General features: G+C 35.3%; 1 protein-coding gene across 8 annotated transcripts in view; it reads right to left on the minus strand.

The window, feature by feature from the left end:
- INPP4B (inositol polyphosphate-4-phosphatase type II B) overlaps nt 1–26,592 on the minus strand; it is a 797,414-nt gene that overhangs the window by 128,962 nt on the left and 641,860 nt on the right. For all 8 annotated transcript variants that reach the window (XM_032412907.1, XM_032412905.1, XM_032412906.1 and 5 more), the window contains one exon: nt 7,621–7,798. In XM_032412907.1, the coding sequence (XP_032268798.1) occupies nt 7,621–7,798 (178 nt within the window). The remainder of the gene's footprint in view (nt 1–7,620; nt 7,799–26,592) is intronic.

Below are 26,592 nucleotides of genomic sequence, written 5' to 3' on the forward strand. Positions count from 1 at the left end.
CCATTTACATTCAGGGTAACTATTCAAAGATATGAATTTAGTGCCACTGTATTGCCTGTAAGTTTACTGTTACTGTATATTGTCTGTGTTCCTTTCTGGTCTATGTTACTTTTAGGCTCCCTCTTTGCTTAGAGGACCCCTTTCAATATTTCTTGTAGGGTTGGTTTCATTGCAAATTCTTTTAGTTTTTGTTTGTCCTGGAAGCTTTTTATCTCTCCTTCTAGCTGCATGCATATTTTTCTCATTTAGTGCTCTGAATATATCATGCCAGTCCCTTCTGGCCTGCCAGGTCTCTGTGGATAGGTCTGTTGCCAATCTAATGTTTCTACCATTGTAGGTTACAGACCTCTTGTCCCGAGCTGCTTTCAGGATTTTCTCTTTGTCTCTGAGACTTGTAAGTTTTACTATTAGATGTCGGGGTGTTGACCTATTTTTATTGATTTTGAGGGGGGGTCCTCTGTGCCTCCTGGATTTTGATGCCTGTTTCCTTCCCCAAATTAGGGAAGTTCTCTGCTATAATGTGCTCCAATATACCTTCTGCCCCTCTCTCGCTTTCTTCTTCTGGGATCCCAATTATTCTAATATTGTTTCATCTTATGGTATCACTTATCTCTCGAATTCTGTCCTCGTGATCCAGTAGCTGTTTTTCTTTTTCTCAGCTTCTTTATTCTCCATCATTTGGTTTTCTGTATCACTAATTCTCTCTTCTGCCTCATTTATCCTAGCAGTTAGAGCCACCATTTTTGATTGCACTTCATTAATAGCCTTTTTTATTTCGACTTGGTTAGATTTTAGTTCTTTTATTTCTCCAGAAAGGGTTTCTCTAGTATCTTCCATGCTTCTTTCAAGCCCAGCTAGTATCTTTTAACCGTCATTCTGAACTCTAGTTCCGACATCTTACTAATGTCCGTATTGATTAGGTCCCTGGCAGTTGGTACTGCCTCTTGTTCTTTTTTTTGGGGTCAGTTTTTCCATCTTGTCATTTGTGCAGAGGCAAATAGATGAATGAGAGAACAAAATGCTAACAGGGTAACAACAACCCCAGAAAAATATACACTAAATGAATCAGAAGAGACCTTCCAGAAAGTGGTCGCTTTTCTGTTCAGAGAGTTGCTGCTATTCTTTTCTTTGATTTCCTATTGAGTTTGTAGGTGTTCAAAATGGTTTGATCCCTATCTAGCTGAATTCCTGGGACCAGACGAAATTTAGGTCTCCTACTCCTCCGCCATCTTGCTCCTCCCCCCTTGCCTTTTCATTTTTAATAGTGTCTTCTGAATAGTGTCTCCTGAAAACTTTAATGAAAGTTTTTGATTGTGATGATGTCTTATATATCATTTGATTTCTTTTTTTGGTTCCTACTTTTTGTGTTCTAAGAAATATTTGCCTAACCCAAGATGACAAAAATTTTCTCCTGTGTTGTCTTCTTGACATTTGTTTCCTCTTTTAGCCTGTATATTAAGATCTATTATCTTTTGAATTAATTTTTATAGATGTGTTAGGTAATGATAAGAAAGGTTCATTTGATTTTTTGCATATGGCTATCCAATTGTTCCTGAGTTTTATGTTAAAAAACGTCATTTTCCCAGTGAATTTTCTTTGCACTTTTGTCTAAAGTTATTTGAACATATATGTGCGGATGTATTTCTAGATTCTCTATTCCATTCCATTGATGTCTATACTTACATGATAAGTTACAAGCCACATAATACATTGGGTATTACTTTTATTTTATTTATTTTTTCTAAGTTTTGTTTTTTTTTTTTGAGAGAGAGAGAATGAGTGAGAGCATGGCGGGGGGGCAGAGGGCGAGGGAGAGAAAGAATCTCAAACAGACTCCATCCTGAGCTTGGAGCCTTTACGGGGCTCAATCTCAGACCCCTGAGATCATGACCTGAGCTGAAATCAAGAGTTGGACGCATAACTGACTGAGCCACCCAGGCACCCCTGGGTATTACTTTTATTTTAAAGAGTAAATATATTTAAGTACATTAAAGTTTGAATTTTTTGTATCTGTCCACATACTTACCATTTCTGCCACTCCTTATTCTTTTGTGTAGATCTATTTTTTGCATGTTATCACTTCCTTCTGCCTGAAGACTACTTTAAAATTTGTAGTAGTGCAAGTTTTCTATGAAATCTTTCAGTTTTTATTTGTCTAAAATGGTCTTTATTTCATCTTTATTTTTGAAAGATATCTTCTCTTGATATGGAATTATAATTTGTGTGTGTGTGTGTCAGTACTTTGAAGATATTACTCCATTGTCTTCTGGCTTACATAGTGGCTAATATGAAGCCTATGAATAATTCTGTTATATATACTTTTTCTTTTTCTCAATTTTCACTTTATCTTTGTTTCTCAGCAGTTCAGTGATGATGTACCTTCATTTTTTGTAATGTTTATTCTGCTTGAAGTACACTGAACTTCTTGGATCTATAGTTTCACTGTTTCATAGAATTTTGAAAAATTTTCATCATCACTTCAGCAAATATTTGTTTGTTTTCCTCTCTGCTTCTTCCAGGACTCCAATTACATGCATATTAGACTTCTTGGTATTGTTCTGTAAGTCATTCTTGTTCTTTTTCTCTCTCTCTCTCTGTTTTTATGTCTTTTTCTCTCTGTACTTCATTTAAATGGTTTCTAATACTATGTTTGCAAGTTCACTATTTATTCTTCTCAAGTGACCAATCTGCTAAGTCCACCTAGTACATATTTTTATTTCAGAAATTATATTTCATAATTCTCTCATTTCTATGTTATTCTTTTTAGCTTTCCATTTCCCCCTTACCCTGTGTATGTGTTTCTCTGCTTCCCTAAATATATGGAGCATATTTATAATTGCTGTTGTAAGGTCCTTATTTGCTAATTTCATTATCTCTGTTGTTTCTGGGTCTGTTTCTGTTGCTTGATCTTTCTTCTGGTTATGGGTCATATTTTTCTGCTTCATTTTTGCTTGATATATGCTTATTTCACCAATTAAATGCTTACCATTTAAAGAGGAGTATAAAAAGAAGTAGAAATACTATCACAAAGTTTCATTTTCATTTACATATTTATATACATTTATATATACTTTCACCAAGTATAAATAAACAAAAGAACCTCTACTCGTTAAGTTCTTCTGTTTAGTTTGGAACTGAGATAGGGTAGTTGAAGTAAATAAAAGTAAGAATTCCTTTGCAGTAGCCAAGTGATCAACATAATCAATATATTATGTGTATCTTCAACTTCTTAGTATACTGGCTTCCTGGCATTGCCATTAAAAAAAAAAAACAAAAAACGCAGCACATTTCTTAAGAAAACCCTGAGCTAAATGTTAGAATAAAGTGTTTTGTTTTCTTTTTTTGAATACAATAGGATATTTCAGTATATTATGTTAAGGTTAAAGGATACTAGGAATTAGAAGTTGTGAGATTTTGTCAAATATATTGTGAGCATAGCCTCTAATATTTGTAACAAAATCCTTATGTTATTGTTACCATTTAACAATTGTCATAATGTGACACACCCCATTCTTTTAAATTTTAGGTTGTAAAAGTTAAGGGCCATTTCTATTTAGTATTTATCATATAGCATCTAGTGCAATACCACACACAATTAAGTGCTTGATATTGCTTTTTGATGAGCAATAATAATGATTTTCTAAACAAGATTTATCAATCTCTGTGAAGTAGAGAATGTGATATCTAAGCTATGAGAGATAAATACCATACACCGGTCTATACTTAGGTCCTTATTTTTTTAGTTTGAATTTCATCACATTACTTTTTTCTCCCTTTTCTTTTTCATAGTATTGCATACTTTCAGTCTAGCGGAAAGGAAAATATATTTTTATCCCATCCTATTATTAACCTTTCAGATCTTACGTTAAAAATTTGGCTTATCCTTTGTCTTCTCTCTTCAAGCTATTCATATAAACTCAGTCTGTCTTTTGTTATGACCCTAAAAGATTAAATAATTTCTTTATTATTTTCATGAATTAATATGCAACAAACCCAGTCATTCATCAGAAGGTATACTAATAATTAAAAAATTAGAACAATTTAATTGAGTTTGTGCACATTAGGACATGAAAATATTATAAAAAAAAATTTTATTCTTATGGACTTTCAGTTTTATTCTCCCCACTCTCACCCCCACATCCCTACTTGTTTCCTTCATTGCATATGCAAGTGTCCATCATGGAACTCATGGAACATTTGACCATATTGTATAGTAGCTAAGTTCACAGCAGTTGGAGCTAGACTCACAAGGTGTGTGATTTGGGGTACATTATATATATTTTTGTACCTCAGTTTCCCCTACTGTATAAAATAAGGCTATTAACAGTACCTACTTCATAGGATTAAAAAGATTAAATGTTGAAAATTCATGGACTTGTGGAAAGTTATAATAACACCTCACTCATAGTTATTTTCATAAATTGTGTTTGTTTGTTTCCACGAGTAGATGTTTAGAGGGATGGAATTTTGCTGGGGAGCCTTAGTCTTATGGCTTGGTTATCAATAACAGTAGAGATGGCATGAATTGACTTTGGATCTACAAATATTGTTGCTCTGAGATTCTCTGAATATGCAGTTGTCTCTGTTGTCCTTTGCTTTCCACCCCCAGACTCTGAGTATATATTGATCTGATAATTTGTCCATTGCTATCATCTCCAGATGCAACATGTTACCTAAGAGGAGAGATGCCATCTCATTACAAAATAACTGAATGCCTCCTCTACACTACACATGGGCTGCCCTCAGCCCTCCCCAGCCTCCCCAGCTTAGTGCAGAGAACTCTCCCATACTTGACTATGGAGTTTCCTTGATAAGTATGAACACAGATAATCCCCATTATGTATTGAATATGCTGTATGAATGAGCTCCAAAGAAAATAACCAAAGTATTTATTTTCTAAACAAACCAGTTCAGACTCAAAAAAAGAAACAAGAGGACTATCAACAAAAAAGGATTTTTATGCTCTAACCCACAGTGTGAAAGGCCCCGATCTTAAAGACAAAATGTCTTAGGGGAGCCTGGCTGGCTCAGTCACTACAGCATGCAACTCTTGATCTTGCAGTTGTTAAGTCTGAGCCCCACATTGGGTATAGAGATTACTTAGAAATAAAATCTTAAAACAACAACAACAAAAATCCAAAATATTTTAAGCTACATCTTTGTAATATTAAATTATAATAAAATTTAAGATGCCACTAAGAATATTTATCTTTTATACCAAGTTCATGGATCATACATTATTTTAAACCCTAAACTATTAGCCATCTTCATAGATTATGCAAAACTCTGTTAACTTAGATAATTCTTTGAAATTCCAGAGAGAATTCTTAAAATAATGCATGGCTTGCAAACTTAACTTCAAAAAGATCCCCCTGATTTCAAGGACTGACAGATTTATTAGTAGATGAAGTTTGTCTACTTAGTAGAAAAACATAGGGGAAAAATTTGGAGCAATACTGAATTACAGGAGAAAATTCACACCCTGTCCCATCCCCCACCCCAATCACTGCAGCAAGTTGTAAATGATGTATGAAAGGACAAACCCCTGCCCAATGCACGGGAAGAATATAAGCACTGCTCTGTAATCACTGCAGTGATGTGCTGTTTGCTAAGATTTTCTGCTTAGGTGAACCCAGAAAAAACTCACATCATCTACAAATCCAAAAAAGAAATCAACCAAAATGAAATTATATTATTTTACTATATGCAACACTCTCCTCTTCTCCCCCCTTTTTTCTAGCCATGACATATTTATTGACTATTAGACATATTTATTGACTATTAGACATATTTATTGACTATTAGACATATTTGTTGACTATTAGGATACTGAAGCATTACTGAGGAGTATGTCTAACAAAAAGATGTTAAAAAATTTTTAAAAAGGAAATGTCAAAACACATATATTACAAAGAGGATACGAGAAAGATTTTCCATCCCAGAGTCAACCAGATCTGGGTTTGAACCCCAGTTTTGTTTGAACCTTAGGTTTGACTCTAGCTGCGTGATTTCACACATCTTTTTTGGTTTGACTCTAGCTGCGTGATTTCACAAATCTTTTTTTTAACTTCTCTGAGCTTCAATCATTTTCCTTTGTGAGATGGAGATAATAGGTACCTACAATTTAAAAATTAAATTTGAAGATTAAATGAAATCATGTAAGTCATAAAGCACAATACTTGGCAAAGTAGGGTATCTGTGAAATGTGGGTCAATTTTTTTCTTTCCATTTCATGATGGAAGTACCTGTTAAGTCATGGAAAGAATGTTGCATTCTGAACTGGAAGTCTTAGGTTGTCATTTTTCACTTTTTAATTTATGAGACAATTCAGTTGACCTTTCTGAATAGATATTAGCTAATTTTTTTTAAGATTTTACTTATTAATTTAAGACATAGTGATACAGAGAGAGAGAGAGCATGAGCAGGGAGAGAGGCAGAGGGAAAGGGAGAAGCAGGCTCTCCGCTGAGCCAGGAGCCCTGATGCGGGGCTTGATTCCAGGACCCTGGGATCATGACCTGAGCCAAAGGCAGATGCTTAAGCATCTGAGCCACCCAGGTGCCCCAATATTAGCTAATTTTTAATGAAAATAGGTATTAGTTTTTTTCTGTAAGAAAAATATACGATAATGTACATTAAAATTTCAGTAAGTGCCAGGTTTTAACATTATAAATTAACATATATGAGTCAAACATATATAAATATATAATACCCAAGTTCTCATGAATCTGTTCATTAGGGACATGACAAACTACAGTTATTTTATTCTAAAATGATATAATGAGAATTTTTTTTTTTGCTCAGTTTCTTCAAGGTCATATTTATTGGAACTATCTCATAATAAACTGCGAGATGTCCTCAGAATGCAAAGGTTAAGGATAAGTGTATTGGAATTGGACTCCAGGACACCTGATTTTATATTTAAACTCAAGCTGCAACTTATCTTTTCTATCTTGGCTCTCTCTGAATCTTTCAGCTGCCTTAATTAGCTATGGAAGCTGATGTTGAGTGTTTACCCCATGCCAGACTACGTTTCCTCTTTGCATAGACAGGTGCAAGGCACCTTTGAAAAAATTAAGGCTTAGGTCCCACTACATTTCAAACAATAGCTAATATTTTTAAATTTTTTTAAAATCTTCTCCCAGTAGATAAGGTTGCAGAAAGCAAACTGAGGCAGAGGAATTACCCCATGCTACTGATAAGAATCCACATCAAAGTTGTGCTTTCAAATGAAGTGACATTCCTAATTCAAATGTATAGCTTCATATGCGTAAAAATTAGTTGATCACCAGAGGAAAATAAAGTAATTTTCAAAATCTAATTTAACTCTTTTAATAAGGCCATGAACCAAAGAGAATGAAAGATGTCAAGAAAAAGAGAAAATATACCTTAGCCAATAATAGGTGTCATTTCCTACTTAAAAAAAAATTAATGCTCAGTAAGATTTGAAAAGAGAATGAGGCCTATTCATTTTGATCTTGTGGCAATACTTTGAAGCTTACTTTTTAACTTAGTCTATTTTACATTTCCAGATGCTATGAAAGGCAATGTATGCAGAAAGCAACACCAATGGGGATTTGGGTATTTCATTTTCCCCACTGTAGTGGTGATTTGGATCTTACTTTTTCTGAAAGCATCTTTAAAGAATTCTTCAAGCTGTCTGGAGAATGCTGGCTTGCAGAATTAAGCAGTAGGTCTGCATGGGTTGCTATCAGAGGTTGTAGTTGATTGATGTTGCTGAGAACTTCTTTTGCTTTGGCTGTGTTTTCAGGTGAATAGTAAATAAACTGGTATCCAGTACTGGAACAACAAAGATAAAGGCAAGTTACACAAAAAAGCAGAAAGAATTTGCAGCCCTTAGTACCAGATGGCAAATGAGAAACAGAACTCCAAATAGCATGACTTCCTTTTGAACAGAAAAGAACTATTCTAAGAGGTTTATATGATGTCCTAAGAGTTTTTTAAGTAAAATGACCAAGATATTTTTTAAGACCAAGATATTTTTTAAAGATTTTAAAAGTGAAATACATCGAGTTTTGCTCAACCACAAGTAAGATTCTTTATAATTACATATGTCAGGTATTAGTATTCAAAATAAAATTATTGTTAATTACTAATAAACTTGAAGTCACATTAGTACAGAATGAAAAGAAAAGTATGAGCTTTTATATTCAGGCTAATTTGAATATTAATCCTGGCTCTGCCACCTGCTAGCTGGGTGACCTTAGTAGGCTTCAGTTTCCTCCACAGGAAATTAGGAATAAATATACAAGAATTCTAAGAGGTGGGTAAGATTGGTCATAATTCATGTGAAATGCCTACAATAGTGACTAACACAGAGCAAGCATTCAATAAATACTACCTATATTTTCCCCCATGATAGGTAGGGCAGAGTGAGTAAATTTTAATAGCTGAGAAATGGGGAGAAAATACATTAATGCCAAGTGGGCATAAGGAGAATTTTATTGGATAGAACAAGAATATTTATAGCATAAAAATTTCATTATGCTATTTTATCATTACCCATTTTGTTCCTAGTGCTTTCTCATTTCACTTGGAAAAAAATGTAAAATTGATTACTAATTGAAGAATTACTGACTTTTATAATCATCATCTAAGAATTGGTCAAGCATACTATGGGGGTAAGGATTCCATGGAATGAAGGAATCTTTGGATTAGGAAAGACAAAGGAAGCATTTCAGCAGGGAAAGGAATAAACCAGCAAAATACCAGCCAAAGTGAAAGAAGAGCGAAGTTCACTTGGTTGGTGCAGCACTTGCCTACATCTCTTTGCATCCAACTGTCAAAGCATTTTTCATATATCTTGTACTCTGTGTTGAGTATTTATTATTTTCTCTACACTTACCAGTTAAATTACTAAAATTCCCATAATTCCATTTCTTATTTAGAAATATTAGAATCCAATGAGAAAAACTAACATCCAGGGAGCACTCCTCCTCCCCTTCCATTTACACTAATGACTTTTAGGGGAAAGTACAAGTTTCTTTAGGAAGACAACACTCTTTCTTGTAAACATATAATGAATATTCCCATAATTTTATTTATGTATTTATTTATTGCAATGATTAAAAGAAAAACCCTTGGTTGCTTGGACTATTCAGAAGCTAGGGCAAGAAGCTGATGAGGGATACAGGTTTGCGAAGGCTAAGAAACATGTCGCTAGTGTGTGACACTTAGGAGAATTTGCTCTTAATTCTGTACTTACAGACTTTTACATTTCAGAAGTGGGAGCCTAAAAATAAAACATACCTTAACTACTTATTATATATATTTCAATGCAAATTAAAGCAAATGAACAAAGAACAATGGTGAGGAGGAGAAAGAAAACATTTGTCCCTGCCAGTTATCTATAACTTTTTCTGGTTCATCTGATCTCATGCGGAGTGTGCTAAGGCCTCTAACAATAAAATCACCACCCGTGATGTCTTCCCTTACTCATCTGTACTCAGACCCGATACAAAGTTCAATCCACCACAGTGGATTAGGAAATGAAACAACTCCGTGTTATTTTTGCAAAGAAAGTGATTATCTAAAGATATTGGTGGGTCGTGGGGGTGGGGATGATGTTTGATACCCAGCACCTCTGACAGCAGAGAGAGACTTAACTACAGACCCAACATAGAAAGCAACGTGCAGTAGCTGTTTGGTGGTCCCTTTCCACTGATCTGCTCTTCTGTCATAATTTGCTTTCTTCTGTCAACTTCTGGGTACTGACAGGCTTTCCACGGCTTAGCTCTTGGAAAGCAGAGTTCTGGAGGCCATGTGTGGTCTTCCATCTTTCTCTTCCTGTAACTGTCCTCTTTGAGGGTGTCATGCCTGCCCTCTCATAATTCAATCCCATGCATTCTTTTGACTCCTGTCACCATTGCCTTCCTTCTTTACTCATCTCATACTTCCCTGGCATTTCATTGTTACTTTATTCCTGAACATTACCTACTTTCATTATTATTTTTTTTTTAAAGATTTTATTTATTAATTTATTTGAGAGAGAGCGCGTCAAGGCACAAGAGCAGGGGGTAGGGGCGGGGGGTGGAGAGGGAGGAGGAAAGAATTCCAAGCAAACTGCACTGAGCATGTAGCCCCACGTGGGGCTTGATCCCCCCATCCCAGGACCCCGAGATCATGACCTGAGCAAAAGCCAAGAGTCGGACGCTCAACAGACTGAGCCACTCAGGCACCCCTACTTTCATTATTTTTTCCTACATATTTCTAATTCTGCAAATTCCTTTAGACTCTCCTCTCCATTTGAGTCTACTACATACATTTTCAAGATTTATTTCTTAGGTGTTCTTTCCCTATTACTTTCCCTATTATTTCAGTGGTCCTCAAATTTTAGCAGGCATACGATTCACTTGGGGATGAGGAGAGGGCCTGGGTGTTTGTTTAAAAGATGCAGATTCCCTGGCATCAGTGGGTTGTAGCATCTGTAGCAGCCACCTCAGGAAATCCAGCTGATGCACAGGCACAGCTGAGCACTTTTAGAGACACCTGCTGCCCTTGTTTTGGCTGTGAATCCCCTCTAAACCCTTGATCTTGCTAGCAATGACGCTGATAAAGGTCCTTTTTCTCATTCTAACTTTCAAGTTCCTTGTTCCTCGGTTACTCTTATTTCCATGATATCCTTTACAAGGCTAGCTTTGTACTCCATCTTTATATCTAGCACAGGTTGTTTTGCATCCCTTCTCATTATCAGTGCTGCCTCCCCTCCCTATTTTCATCAACTTTTCATCTTTTCCCTCCCAGCATACTCCCTTTCCTCTTCTTCTCCTTCCCCAATCTCCATCACGGGACACTCCTATAACTCCCGCCCCTGCTCTTAAGTCAGTCTCCATTGGAGCAAAGTTACATAGCGGGCACTGCTTCTCCCCGTTAGGTCATTTAACGACGAGCGTCTTACCTTGTGAGGTAGAAAGATTCATTTTCCACAATAAAAACCAATGTTGATGTCCAGGATGAAGTAGTATGGTGTGGAAAAAAAAAAATATCGCCACCCACAAAATAATTTTAAAAGTACATAAATTTCCTTTACCTATTCAGTGCCTTACTTTAAATGGTAAGTTATGAGTATAATTTAATTATTGAGATAAAAAAGAATATAGCTAAACTCTATTTTATAGTGGTCTGAAATTTAAACTGAATCCAAACACTTGAATTAACTATCAATCAGACAAAACCAGAAGAAAGACAAAGTATTTGCTTGGACAAAAAATATTTTATAGGATGTCAATAATATAGCAAATCATGGACCATGAAAATTGAAATTAATTTTGTAACATTTTTCTACTGATGAAACAGTGAATTAAAGTGTATATCTGTATGTATGTATGTATGTGTGTGTGTATATATATATATATATATATATATACTAAAATATATATCTATTTAATTATGTATCAGTTTAATTAGAAAACAGGCACAACACACACACATACCCATAACTCACAGGGGCATGTGCATGTTGTTACCAGAGGTGTCATATTCTCAAGTTGTAAAGAAAAATAAAGCACATAGTGAAATAACATTCGTATTCATTTACTCTAATTGCTAACCAAAATACAACTAAAACAATGACTGTATGTTCCTGTGTGGTTATTCCACATCAGTTGCTTCCGGCTGGTCCTCCTTATCTCCCCATCCTCTAGTGTTGGCACCTTCCAAAACCCACTCCTTGGGGCACTTCCTTTTTTTAGTCTCCATGCCCTTCCCAAGTAATTTCATTTAATCTTCTGGTTTAAATACTTCAGTTGTGATGATTCCCAAATTCAGATCTCTAGCCTAGACCTTTTCCCTGAACTCTAATTAAAAACAAAAGCTCTCCTCTTCACAGCTCCAATTTATCATGTCCCAAACTGAGCTCCCTATCTGCTCCTCACAACCAGCTCCTTCTGTACACTTTCCCATCTCAGTTCATGGCAGGTCTGTTTGATGTGGTGTATGTCTCTTCTCTTCCTCTTTTACCTTTGTCCATTTTCTCCCCCAGAAAATTCTGCCTTTTCCTTCAAAACCTAAGCAGATTTCAACCATTTATTTCCACACTCACTGCAACAACCCTGGTGCAAGCCACCATCATCTTCTACCCCACAAACTGGTCTTCCCATCTCTATCCTTTACTCTAAGACATTGAAATCCTTGACTTAGCTTAGGGTTGAAGGAGGCAGGGGGCAGGCGAGGAGAGAGAAATAAAGCAATTCTTTCTTAGTTTCCTGCTCACACCCAGATCCTGGGACTTGCTCTGCCACTTCTCTGAGCCTTTCCTCCCCCACACCACCATAACCTCCACCCCTTAACCCATTTGCCCAACTAAGCCATTATTTTGGTATGTAGAGTCATGGAAGAATATAGATTAGAAATGAAGAAGAGGCAAGGAGGGAAAACGGAAGGAAAAGATCAGGGAGGAGGCACAGGCAGAAGAGGATTAGGTTTGAGGAACACAGAAAAAAATGACAAAGAATAATGTGCCTCTGCTTCTGTGGCAGAACTAAATCTCCAGAGAAAAACCTAAGGACTATTTTTTCCCAACTCAAGCACTACTTGTAAAAAAACGATCTCTTGAATCCAGAGAGAGGGATAGACATTCTCTCAGTTCTAACGGAGAAGAAAACTATGTGGATAATAAATGAAAATATACACCTTAGTGCACTTGAATATACCCTTTTGGCTTCACAGGGTTTAACAATGTGCTTCATGAAATTGTAGAAGGTAAAAACATACCTCTCTGCTTCCCCCATTGTATCCTTTCTATTTTTTGCAAGAAGTATGGCTTAGAGAAAAGAACTAAAAGGCAAATGGTATTTGTTTTGTTTACCTTGTATGGATTTCACTTATATAATTAAATTAGTTATATGATAGAAGCTTAAATTAATGTTTATCTTTGAATCAACTCTTTTTTTAAAAAAATATTGGTTTTATAGAGATTTTAGAATCAGTGTTTTGAATAATACACTTGATTCTGCCATTTATTAGCACTGTGACAGAAGATGCTAAGAGGGAAGAAGTCCTAAAATTCATTTCAGCTCAACCTACCCTCAAAGGAAATCTACCTATTGTCTCTGATCACAGTGGTTTCTACTGTCCCACTTTTCAGTTTGCAAGTTCTTATCTGCAATTTCTTAACCATTAAGATCTCTTTTCTATTTACAATCTTTCCTTATCCCTGTTCTTGCCCTATTAAAAAATTTTCAGGCACTATTATATGACCTTTAAATAAACAAAGTCCAATGTGATTTCACTTCCTTCTATGGCCTATTTCCATTTATTCCTGAATTCACTTGTCCTGATTCCTTTTTTAACTTCCAAGGGTTGGTCACTTCTGTTTCTGACTAGTAGTATGGCTTCTGGTATTTTCATGCTCACTCTGCAAAGGTGTGATGGAGTAATACCCAAATCACGTCCCCTGATTCCCTCTCATCTCAAAAACTTTTCAACTCCATCCTGGACCTTATCCATTCACATGCCTAATATAGAGTAAGAGTAAGTACAAGAATAGAAACCATTCCCAAATACACTGCCAAAGTAAAAGGTCCCTTGACTGTAAACGATCATGAGGGGCCTTTTTGGGGTGATGAAAATGTCCTAAACATTGGAATGTTATGATGATTGCATAACTCTGTAAATTTACTAAAAATCACTGAATCATACACTTAAAATAGGTCAGGCCCAGTGTATGCAAATTACAGTACATAAGCAGAGCGTTGAATGGTGGTTGTCAGGGATGCGGGGAGGGGAAAATAGGGAGATGTTAGTCAAAGGGTACAAAGTTTTGGTTATGCAAGATGTATAAGTTCTGAAGATCTAATGTACAGCACCATGACAATAGTTAACAATGCTGTATTGTATATTTGAAATTTGCTAAGAGGACAGATCTTAAGTGTTCTCACCAGGAAAAAAAAAAAAAAAGAAGACAAAGATGAAGATGAAGACAAGATGAAAAGATGAAGATAAAGAAAAATATAAGAAAAATAATAATCATGTGAGATGATGGGTAGATTAATAATTTCACAAATATAATACATAACAATTATATATTATATATGTTATATGTCTTATATATATATAATTCTTATTTGTCAATTATACCTTAATAAAGCTGGGCAAAAGTAAGCAAATGTTTTCAGAATATGATATTATAGTGTTGGTGATTATGAGTCTAGGATAAGAATACAGGGAATCAGAAAGTATATTTAAGAACCATTTAATTTTTTCTGTTAAACCTAAAGATACTTTCATGGGGGTTTCTATGGAATTTACACTAATAATCCAAATCTCTTTCTCTCATTATAATAGCCAATAATCACTGAGTCTATAATACAGGAATAGCATTATGCTAAATGCTTTGTAAAGATTATTTTATTTAATCTTGACAAAACTTTGAGGAACAAATATTATTCCATCATACAGATATGGAAGCTGAAGCTTGGGTAGGTTAAGTAACTTCTCCTGGATCAAACAACTAGTATGGATGGTAAAACCAAAGTTTATCCCCAGGTCTTTATTATCACACAGTTTGAACTCTTAATTATGTTATACTACCTCATGAACACGATTTGGCCTACTTTAAATTTGGAAAAATTATAATACAATAACTAACACGGGAAACATCTTTTATTTAGTAACAATGGTAGGTACAGCCTATAAATATTAAAATATCATTGAAGACATTCTCATCTTCTAATTAAAACAAAGCTCATTAGAGAAGATGTATGATTCTATTTTATAACACAGATTAGACTAAAGAAAGAATCTGAAAATCATCTCACAGTAAATTGCTTTCAACAAATATTTAATGACTGCTACTGGGTGAATGCAGTGAGTAAAGCAAAAGGCCAGAGGGACCCAGCAAGATAACTGGTGGATGAGTATGATGATGCCTGTCCTCTAAATGCCACAAGCCAGGGCTGGTAGCAGAGAGGAAGAAACAGGGAATAAATAACTTTTTTTTTAACCTCATCCTTCTTCTCACAAGACCTTGCAAATTTATTTATTTATTTATTTATTTATTTATTTATTTATTTATTTATTTTTTAAGATTGTATTTATTTGTGAGAGAGAGAATGAGAGACAGAGAGCATGAGAGGGAGGAGCAGACTCCCTGCTGAGCAGGGAGCCCGATGTGGGACTCGATCCCGGGACTCCAGGATCATGACCTGAGCCGAAGGCAGTCGCTTAATCAACTGAGCCACCCAGGCGCCCGACCTTGCAAATTTAAATATCCTTTGCATAGCCATAGTTTCAGAGCTTCTTCCTAACTACTCAGTACTATGGCTCTTACATTCTTGAGAGGTCAGACATTCATTTACAAGCAATGTCACATGGCATTGTGACAAAGGATGTCCCATGGCGTCTAACTTTCTATGTATTTTGTCGTTGGAGATTTTTTTTCAGGTCACCTAGTTCTCCATATTTGCTGGAAGGAGAAGTAGAAAAAGGGTTTTACAAAGACATTTCTCTTATTGTACAACTAAATAAAAAGGAAGAGAGGGTGCCTGAGTGGTTCAGTCAGTTAAGGATCTGCCTTCAGCTCAGGTCAAGATCCCAGGGTCCTGGGATTCAGTCCGGTTCCCTGCTCAGCAGGGAGTCTGCTTCTCCTCTCCCACCTCTCCCCACCCCAGCTTGTGATCTCTCTCTTAAGCTCTCTCTCTCTCAAATAAATAAATAAAATCTTTTTAAAAAAGGAAGAGAGATCGAAAACAAAAGTATCCAAAAAAACTAGAGCGCTGTCTGCATCTATCTGCACCACTTGACATAAACTTACTATCCTTTCCAAAACATTCACCAGTGTTTAGATTGACATCTGTGTATATATAATTTCATGTTTTCTTGCAGGTACATTTTTTTATATACATCTCTACGTACCTCATAATCCAAACACTAATAGAAATGACTACATAGTGCTCTATGCTAGTGATGCAAAGAGTGCTTATTCAATCATTCAAGATGTTTCTAATATTTTACTATTATGAATAGAATCTACGATCATCCTTGAAAAGTTTACTTTTTTCTTTTATTATTTTGATTCCTAAATAAGTGGTTTTCCTGAGGTATATTGGTAGGGCTATATACAGAGAACCAATGTCTAAAATTTTTTTTTTTTACTGACTACTATACAGAACAATTTTAGGCAGATTAAAATAGTGTTAACTACCACAACAATTCATGTATTTTTTGTAATTGTAAAGGTGAAGTAATTTCCTCTTAAAATTATATTCTCATTAAAGCCCATAAAGAGTTGAATGGACCAACTTTTTTTTTTTTCCTTAAATTTCTATCTGGTGGGCAGCAAAATCAATTCTGGAAAGGTCATCTATAACTTACATTATTAGTTAGAACTAACACTGTTCATTTATTACGAGCCTATGTTTTGTGTTAAATATCTACCAATTGCGTGAGGGTGAATAAGTATGGACGAAGAACCTGAGAGTAGGGACTGAAGTCTAATTTTCTAGCTCTGGTTCTGTTCTTATATGTATAGGTGATTTAATCTTTGGATCTGAGTATTCTCATTAATAAAGTAAATAGGGGAATTTGTGATCTCTGAGATTCCCTGTTGGGAACAGAACCTGTTGGTTCTAACATTTAAAAGATTCTTTAATTGGAAAAAAAAGCAGACTCAACAAAATTATTTTCTTGTTTCCCAAAACTTATTTTCGTATTGAATATATACAATTGACTTTATTAACTAAGCAATGGAAACCGATGGCTTATTTCCTGTATTCTCTTTCTTTCTTTTTTTTTTAAAGATTTTATTTATATATTTGACACAGAGAGAGAAATAGCAAGAGCAGGAGCACAAGCAGGGGGAGTGGGAGAGGCCGAAGCAGGCTTCCCTCAGAGCAGGGAGCCCGATGCGGGGCTCGATCCCAGGACCCTGGGATCATGACCTGAGCCGAAGGCAGACGCTTAACGACTGAGCCACCCAGGCGCCCCATCCTGTATTCTCTTTCCCAGCAACCTGTGCATTTACCCAGTTACATAAACCAGAGTACTAAGAGTCCCTCAACCCTGCCTAGTCTCCCTCAGTATTCATCCAGTTAGATTTCAATTCTATAAAAGCTTTCTTAAAATCTCTAACTCCATAGTCACCCATTTCCTCTCCCCATTAGTATTATAATGGCCTAACTGTTTGCTCTTCTTGATTCTTTTCACTGTGGTTCAAAATACAAATCTGATCCTGTTAATCCTCAGACAAAAACCTGTCAGTGAGTCCCCATAGTCTACAGGATGAGCTGCCAGGACTTGATATAGCAAACAAATATCCTTCAGATTTGGCTCCTGTCCTGCCCACTCTTACATCCTTTCTCTCTCTTCTCTCTCTCTCTCTCCTCTCCCCTCATCTTCCCACCTCCCTCTTCCCTTCTTTTTTCCCCTCTCTCCTCCCCCCCCTTCTTCCTCTCCCTCTCCCTCATTTCCAGATTCTTTATGCTCTTGGCATTTCTGAGCCAAGGACAGTGAATGGCTTCACCATACACATGTGTGCTGTACAGAAACTTGGGAGTCTTTCTTGATAGCTCTGGATTTTTACCTCTCACTCCAAACAAACACACAAAACCCAAACAATTGCCAAGCCATCCCAAATATCTCTGTAACCAATCTCCTTTTCTGTATCTGTGCTGACACCACCTGAGGCTAAGCCATTTTTCTCCTCTGACAGAATCATTCCAATAACTGCTTATTAACTACTTCCCTCATGACAGGGAAGAAGACACTGAATTGTTCAGACAAAGTCCCATCTAACAAAGATTTTGCACTAACAGTATTTTTCTCATGTTACACAAGCCAGTTGTGTGATTCTTCCATGACATAGATCCCATACATACCTTTTTCTTTTCTTTTCTCTAAGTTAGTACTTCTACTATTTTAAAGCTCTGGAAAATACAGTGTTTTTTATTGTCTGGGAATCTACTTATAGATGACTTTCTTTTCTTTTGTTTGCTGCCTTTGAGACCTATGGATATTAATGATCTAAGCTGATAGGGAGCTTTAAAAATATGCTGGAAATTGCTCAGTGTTTAATCTGAGTATAAGAGTTCTTCTTTGGATTAAATGCATACTAGTTGAGATGACATAACAGTGTCATGATTTACATTTATTTTTTTCAGTTTACAATGAGTAAGAAATACAACTCTTGACAAACTATATTATCTTTTCATATTTAGTTTTTTAAGTAAGAAAGGCTTCTTTATGTAATTTGCTTATTAGATTTCACATTATATCCTTTAAGTCCTAATCTTTCTGTTGATTACTTTTTCTTCCCAGATAAAACCAGAAGTCATATTATAATAGCTGTGAAATTAAAACATTTAATTGTAAAAGTCAAATTATCCAAATTATCTTCCTGATCTCAAGATTTTAACCACTCTTTCTAATAATCTAATGATTTCAAAAGAAATCAGCCACATCAATAGTGCAAACAAGGAAATGGAAGGGTGAGAAGTTCAGTGGCTTTCTGAAATCCCCAAATGAGGATTGATGATGTGTTTTATCATTTTAGATACTTTTCTCTTCACCAAATTTATTAACACTAGAAATTCTAGGTCATTTAACAAACTTACTTTCATTTACAATTAAAGTCATTTCTTTAAGGGAAAGATTTAATTTTTAAGAATTCTGAACTGTCACACTACATATAATGCTTCTTGTCTATGCTTCAGACCACAGTTGGCTTCACAAGCTTTTGGGTAGGTGATTGGAAAAATGTCACCAACTGAAATGTTAAAGTCACTATTGCATTACTAATATTGAATCAGATTTTGAGCTAGGCTATTTTTACAAAATTTATCATCTATCCCCTTTCAGAACACATAAAAGTATATTTTCCTTCCTAGTGAGGTGCAAGCAAACACTAACATTCTAATACCTGAAAAGAATGGCTGTTTTTAAAGCTTATGAGACATTTTCTACAAATACTCCTCTATTTCTCTTTGCCAACTCCACAAATATTCCCTATGTTTCTGTTACCTGATACAGTCACACTGATCTTCTCATGCAGAGGAGAGACAGTCCTGTGATAGGCAATCCTTTCACTTCTTTTATTCACTCCCTCAATGAACACTTATAAGTTAGTTCCTGAGGATACTGTGGTAAACCAGATGTACTCAGTCCATGTCCTCATGGCACACATAGTCCAGAGGGGAAGACAGACAATTAGGGATGATTGTACACAGAAGGCTTAAAGCAGCAGTCTAGCTAATGGGTCAGAGAAGACTTGTAGGCAGCACTGAAACTGAGGAAATTTAGTCTGGTTCATATAGAGGGTGGGGTGAGAGATGAAAACGGAGAAGAAAGTGGGACCAGATGACACATGAATATATTATGCACCTTGAACTTTATACTCCAGGCAAGAGGCAGCTAAGAAATGTTCAACGTTATGAAATCACAAGATTGTATTTGCCTTTTGGAAATATTACTCCAACCAAAGTGAAAAAAATCAGATTGGATGAGAGCCAGTCTGGAAAGAGAGAGAGGGATTAGGAGATTTGGCAGAAGAATATTTAAAAGATGGTGATTCCATGGGTTAGAATTGTTCGAACCCATAATTTATTATCAAAATGAATGACTTCCTGAAAAATAAGAAGGTAGAACTGATAGAACTTATTTTATTTTTTATTTTTTTGGAAGTGGAAATTGAACATCTGGGTGAATGGTGGTGACTTTTATTAAGAAAAGAGATTCTCAAGAGAAGTTTGAGGGAAAGAGATTGAGAGATGATTGAATATGTTGACATTGAAGAGGTTGGATGATACCATTAATGTACAGCTATCTGCTAGATGGTTATAAATGCATGTCTGGGCGTCATGGGCCATATCTGGGCTTAACACAGAGATGGTGTCAGAAGCCCAGAGCTTGAGAATATGTGGGCAATTAGGCATTTTATGCACATTGATACTACTTTTTTGGAGGGAAACATGGCAGCATTTCTAAAATTTAACCACCTCAACTAAGAAATTTCACTTTTAGGAGTTTATCAAAAAAGAAATGCTCACAGTTTTTAGGGGCGTAAAAATAAGGGTGTATCCTGTGAACACAGGTAGTTATAACAAAAAATTAGAAATAATCTAAGTGATCATCAATATTGTATTGGTTGAATAATTACACTACATTCAATCAATAAAATACTACATTGCTTTTAAAAAATGAGACCTACATGAATTGAAATGAGGCATTGCCAAAACCTTTTTCTGAGTGAAAATATACTTATTTACATATTTTACATAAATAATAGCTAAAAGCTGTTAGGCCCTCATTGTGTGCCCGGCACTGTTATAAACTGTCTGGTGTATATGAAGTCATTAAAAATCTTCAGAACAACCCTATGAGGTAAGCAGTTTTTCCACACCACAAATGAGGAAACTAAGTTATAGAGAGGTGAGGCAATTTGACTAATGTCACAAAGCGACTAATGCCCAAGCCATGATTCCATCCATATAGGGAGTGGAGTCTATGAACTGTCTGAAATGAAAGTTTCTGCCTTAACCCAGAATGAGGCCAGAAAAAATTGAACTTAGTTATGGAAAATTCAAGAACATCACATTCCAATGAACTTGAGTTTGTGGACTGAGTCATAGCCATTGAAAATTCAAATGGTTGGAAGCCTAGAAGAAATTACACAGGGAAATACATTTAGCTGTTCTAATTGGTTTATTCTAGGGAAAGATATTGGAAGAGGCAGGCTTTTCATTTTATATGCTTCTTTATTCTTTAAATTTATGTGTTACAAGCAAATTTTATTTTTGTATAGTTAAAAAGAATAAAGAAGGAGAAAAACTGCATTACAAATTCGTTTAGGATCATATGCAACTTAGAAAAATCCTTCTATTCCCTTCTATCACAGGTAGTTCAATGCTTTGCAAGCCTCATCATTTCATTTGTACAATATGTCCAAGTCTCAACATGACTATTTATTTCAACATGGTTTATTTTCTTGCTATTCCAAACTATACATATATAAGAGATAAACACCCACTTTCTCTTGAAGATCTGATGCTGTGTACACAGGGAGCTAGCTACATGCAGGGAAGTGCACATGGAGAAGAAAAACCTAGGACATAGTTCTGGCAGCCCTAGCTTTGTATTTGCTCAAAGATGAACTGAGCTGAGAGCTGAGAGTGGCTGAGGAAGACTAAATCATAGATGGAAGAAAATATTCCCCCAAGGAATCAAATTATAATCTACATAAAGAATGAAATTGCTATCTCCTTGAAAATAACGTATTGCCAGGTGCTGGTTCGAAAAAAAGGAATGGATAGGGCTTTTATTAATACCTACTCTTTATTTCCAAAGGGCCCATGTGATATAAAGTGGGGTTTTTTGTGTGTGTGATATGAAGTATTTTTTTCCAAAAGGAAAGAAAATGTATTTGGGAGTAAGTAGGACATGAATTTTAGCTATAACCTATAAGACTGATATTTTAAAATAGACTAGTTTTGGTGGATTGGTCATGACTTCCAAAGAACGACAAATGCCCAGATTTTTTTTTTAACGCAGAGCATTCAATTGATATACTTTGAAGAATTAACCATTTTAAGCCTTTCTGAATTTTTAAGTTTATAAAAGAAAAAAAATAAAGGTGTAAATTATATGTGCAAAAATAAACTAGATGAGACCACACTGTATGCCACCAGTAACTCTCTTGTTGAGGAGGGAGATTACAGGGAATTTTAATCTTTCTTTTGACTTTTTTACATTTTCCAATAAACATACACCTAAAACCCAAATAATTCAATTAAAAAATGGGCAAAAGACATGAGCAGTCATTTCTCCAAAGAGGACATACAGATGACCAACAGACACATGAAAAAGATGCTCCATTTCACTCATCATCAGGGAAATGCAAATCAAAACCACAATGAGCTATCACCTTACACATGTTCAAATGGCTAAAACTGAGAACACAAGAAACATGAAGATGGTGAGATAAAGGAACCCTCTTGCACTGTTGGTGGGGATACAAACTGGGCACTCTGGAAAACAGTATGGAGGTTCCTCAAAAAGTTAAGAATAGAACTACCCCATGATCCCGTAATCACACTACTGGGTATTTATCCAAAAACAACAAATACTAATTCGAAAGGATATACGCACCCTTATGTTTATAGCAGCATTATTTATAGTAGCCAAATTATAAAAGCAGCCCAAGTGTCCACTGATAGATGAATAAATAAAGAAGTGGTATAATTATAATGGAATATTATTCAGCCAAAAAAAGAAAGAAATCTTGCCATTTCCAATGACATGGATAATAGAAAGTATAATGCTAAGCAAAATAAGTCAGTCAGAGAAAGACAAACACCTATGATTTCACTCATATGTGGAATTTAAGAAACAAAACAAATGAGCAAAGGAAAAAAAAAAGAACAAGAGACAAACCAAGAAACAGACTCTATTATAGAGAACAAACTGATGGTTACCAGAGAGGAGACGGGTGGGGGGATGGGTTAAATAGTTGATGGGGATTAAGGAGTGCACTTGTGATGAGCACAGGGTGATGTATGGAAGTGTTGACTCACCATATCGTACACTTGAAACTAATATTACACTGTATGTTAACTATATTGGAATTAAAATTAAAAAAGAAAATTATTAATAGAAAATATTTTTAAATATACATTATTGAAAGATCAAAATATTTCTACTGAAAAGATATATGACATGATCTATTGGTGCACAGAAAATACTAAACAGAATTGTGATCTCAGACTAAACTGCTCTGCTAATGAACAACAAGACAAATTTCTGAGAGAAATCCAGAGATCAAGCTAGAGACAGAGAAAGAGCTTCAGTAGGAAAAAAAATTGGTTCTCCAAATCAAATCATGGATGCAGTCTTATTGCTTTCACTGAATATATCTGAATCACTCATTCCCTTTCATTAAAAAAAGAGAGAGAGAGAGAGAGAGAATCTTAGTCTTAAGTATGAAAATGAAAGGTTTAAAACAAATATTTTTGTAACTACTGCCTAGTTACTGGAGAGAGTACAAAAAGGGATAAGTTGGAAAACTGACAGTTTTGCTTAGATATCTCAGCTCTATACTACTAACTACAAATGTTAATTTATGTTTTGTCTCCCCAAATTGAACAGTGGTTAGTGATTCTATCAGAAGAATATATGTATCAAAGGTAGTAGTATGAGGTTTTACATCCAGTTCCCATTTCTGGCTTATTGAATGCCTGTTACACTATAGGCTACATAGAGCTTCCTTTCCTAATGCAATATTTTTCCTTTTATCCAAGAAGTTTTCTATTTATAATAGAGATGAGGAAACATCTACTTGTATTTCTCCTTATAATAGGAAAATTTTCCTAAGAGTTTTCGTTTTGTCATATGATTACATAACCATTGATCTCATAAAGGTAAGACTGGTTTAACTCTTTGTATTAATGTTCTACTTCCCTTCAGAAAATTCCCCCAAATTCTAATACAGACTCAGGTTGTTGCAGGCTCAACAAGAATATATATATATATATTTTTTTTTATATATATATTTTATATATATATATTTATATATTTCCTGTCAGTAAAAATTTTTTTTAGTTCATTTTCCTTATAACTTTTCCAAGTGATCTTTTTCTTTTTTCTGTTTGAAATTGTGGGGTAGTAAATGTTGGCTATGTTCTTATCTAGAACAGATGGGGGGAGAGGTGGGAACACCAGGGCATGTCCGCACGCATGTGACATTAGATCATTTGTAGGGAGTTAGTTCTGAGTTCACTCCAAATGAATAGGCAGATCACAGGGGATTAATAGTGTCAAACAAGAGTTGACACTGCCCTTCACTGGCACTTTTTCTTCTTTATAAAGGCTCTTGGTTTTCATGAGGTGCTTTTCCATCTTAAGGAAAGGGTTATGCTTTCAAGTCATGATCCTACTTAGTGAAAGTTCTGTCTGAGTCTGAAATTCCTGCTGAAATCACAAATGATCAAAGCAGGCAAAATATGTGTTGTTATGGCAATTTCCCCCTTTCTTTTAAGCAATAACAGAAGTAAAGAATTGATCATATTTTGAGGGAGGAATCCTCAAGCTTTAAAGAGCTTCCAGGTAAATCACTGACTCCAGGAACACATAGATGTTTGATGTAACAACTGAATACATGGCTTACAAACATCCTAATTTTGGTCCTTTAGAAAAATACATGTACAATTCGGGTTTTATCTCAGAAAAATCTCATATTTACAGCATGAAAACCCTTATAATATGTTCAATTTTATTTGCTCACATGCTATTCAGGCCCAAGTTTTCTCAGATCAAAATTGTTATAGCTTTACTTCCATCATTGGTTCTGTTTTGCAACTATTAATGAATTTGGGATTCTTTAAACACAAATTTCCAGTAATCAAACACAATTTTCTTCCTTATATCAACAAATATTACTTTGCATAGATTTTGCATAGATTTGCACAATTTTCTTCCTTATATCAACAAATATTACTTTGCATAGATTTTCTTTCTTCCTGATACATATCAACTGAGATTCTATATTGAATATTTTTCAAGTTCAATTCATCTGTGACACTATTCCTGTTTCTAGTCTCCACACCCTTCCTGTCTTCTCCCAGCACTATTCACTCACATCTATCTCTAGTTACACATTATTCTTACCTGGGAAGCTTTTAAAACATACCCATACCTGGGCTCCTTTCCCATGACTTTCACTTAATTTGTCTGGGCTGATATCTTGGCATCGATAAAATGTTTTAAAGCTCCAGAGGTAACTGTAATATGCAGTCAATGTTGAGAAGCCCTACTTTATGTACTACTGATCTTATTGTATTATTATTATTTGTGAAACTTGATCTCCCACTGGTATTTTCAGCACTTTAAATCAGAGATTGTATCTGATTCATATATGAATTCCAGTGCCTGCTGAATTTGAACTTGTAAGCCAAATACTCTGTGGGGTACTCCAGAAGATCCAAATTTCAATAGGATATCTCGTCATCCAAATCACAAACTGTTACAGAAGTATCAGACAAGAACAAACCTAATACAATCATAATTCTGACCTAATAAGGCTATAAGGGGAGACAAAATAAAATATTAGGATAGAGAGTCAAATCAAGTTGGGAAATCAGGAAGACATCATGGAGAAGGTAGAATCTTAGGACGATGATGTGTGGAATTTTGAATAGGATTATGTGTATGGTTTTGACAGAACGAAACAAAATAGTGGGAAGATGAAAACAGAAGAATTTCTTGTAAAAGGGAACTGAGTAAGGAAAGAAGAAGAGGTAGAAAAGTGTGAGGTCCATTAAGGAAACAATTTGAATAGCATTTAAGAAGCAACTATAGGAGAAGGTGGTGATGAAAGTAGAAAGTTGGTGGAGTGAGATCATGGATGCTTTGAATGCCCAGTGGATGACTGGGGATTCCCTGAAGGTTCCTGAGCAGAGGAGTAATATACTCAGACATTCGTACTTTAGAAAGATCACTCTTCCTAATTAATTATCTTGTAGCTTTTAAAATGAATTTTTATGGGATCTAAATTACATTATATGAATACTATAAGCAAGGCTTGCTTTTTTTAAAAGATTTTATTTATTTATTGATTTGAGAGAGTGAGAGAGAACATGAGCAGGGGGAGGGGAAAGGAGCAGAGGGAGAGGGACAAGCAGATTCTGCACTGAATGCAGAGCCTGACGTGGGGCTTGATCCCAAGACCCTGAGATCATGACCCAAGCCCAAATCAAGAGTCAGAGGTTTAACCAACTGAGCCACCCAGGTGCCCCTATAAGCAAGGCTTTCTTATACTAAAAGCATTATGTGGTCAATGTATTCATCAAAAAACAGTTCCCTGAGGAAGAGACACATAAATTACATGTGCTCTCAAATGACAATATTTCATTAGTATAGCTTAGAAGAAAATAAGTGAAGGTGAAGTAGTGTAACAGCTATGGTAGTTCCCCTAAAAAACTGCCCTAAAATATTAGGGAAGTATCAGAAGAAAAGAGGTGAAGAGAATTCCTTCACTTAATGTATTTTCTTACTGACAAATGTAAGTAAGTGTGTTAGTCTAGTTACTTATTTCATATAGTCAAATTTACTTTCCTGTTATTGCTTTTGACAGACAAATGCAATATTTGTTGTTGAAAAAGCCTGCAGAAAAATAATTTGCATAGTATGATGTCACTTCAGGCTGGAAGTCTTTGTTTAGATCACCTCTTAACTTGACGGACTGGCTGAAACCATGCTCATCTGTGTATTGCCTCAGCAAGCCATATTTGTCCTATATCACTGCCCTATGGCGTATTTTTGAGATCCACACCAAATTGTTTTTTTAATTACAAAATTTCATTGCATTTTGTCAATAAAGTCACTAGTAAAACAATGGGATATATCACACATATCAAAAACCTAAAGCAAATCAATGTTTATAAGCATTGGATGCTCTTTTCTTTTTTCTTTTAAATTTGATCCTAGAAAGCTGTGTGTGTATGTGTGTGTGTGAGAGAGAGATTATGTATATATAAACATCCCAGTGAGAGGTGAAGAATAGTAAAAAATTCAGATATTCATGGAGATATTTAAAACTCAAAAAATATTATTCAGAACCTAACCACACAATTCAACATTTTCTTTAATAG

Source organism: Phoca vitulina, unplaced genomic scaffold (genome assembly GCF_004348235.1).
Source record: "Phoca vitulina isolate PV1807 unplaced genomic scaffold, GSC_HSeal_1.0 scaffold14, whole genome shotgun sequence".
NCBI lineage: Eukaryota > Metazoa > Chordata > Mammalia > Carnivora > Phocidae > Phoca > Phoca vitulina.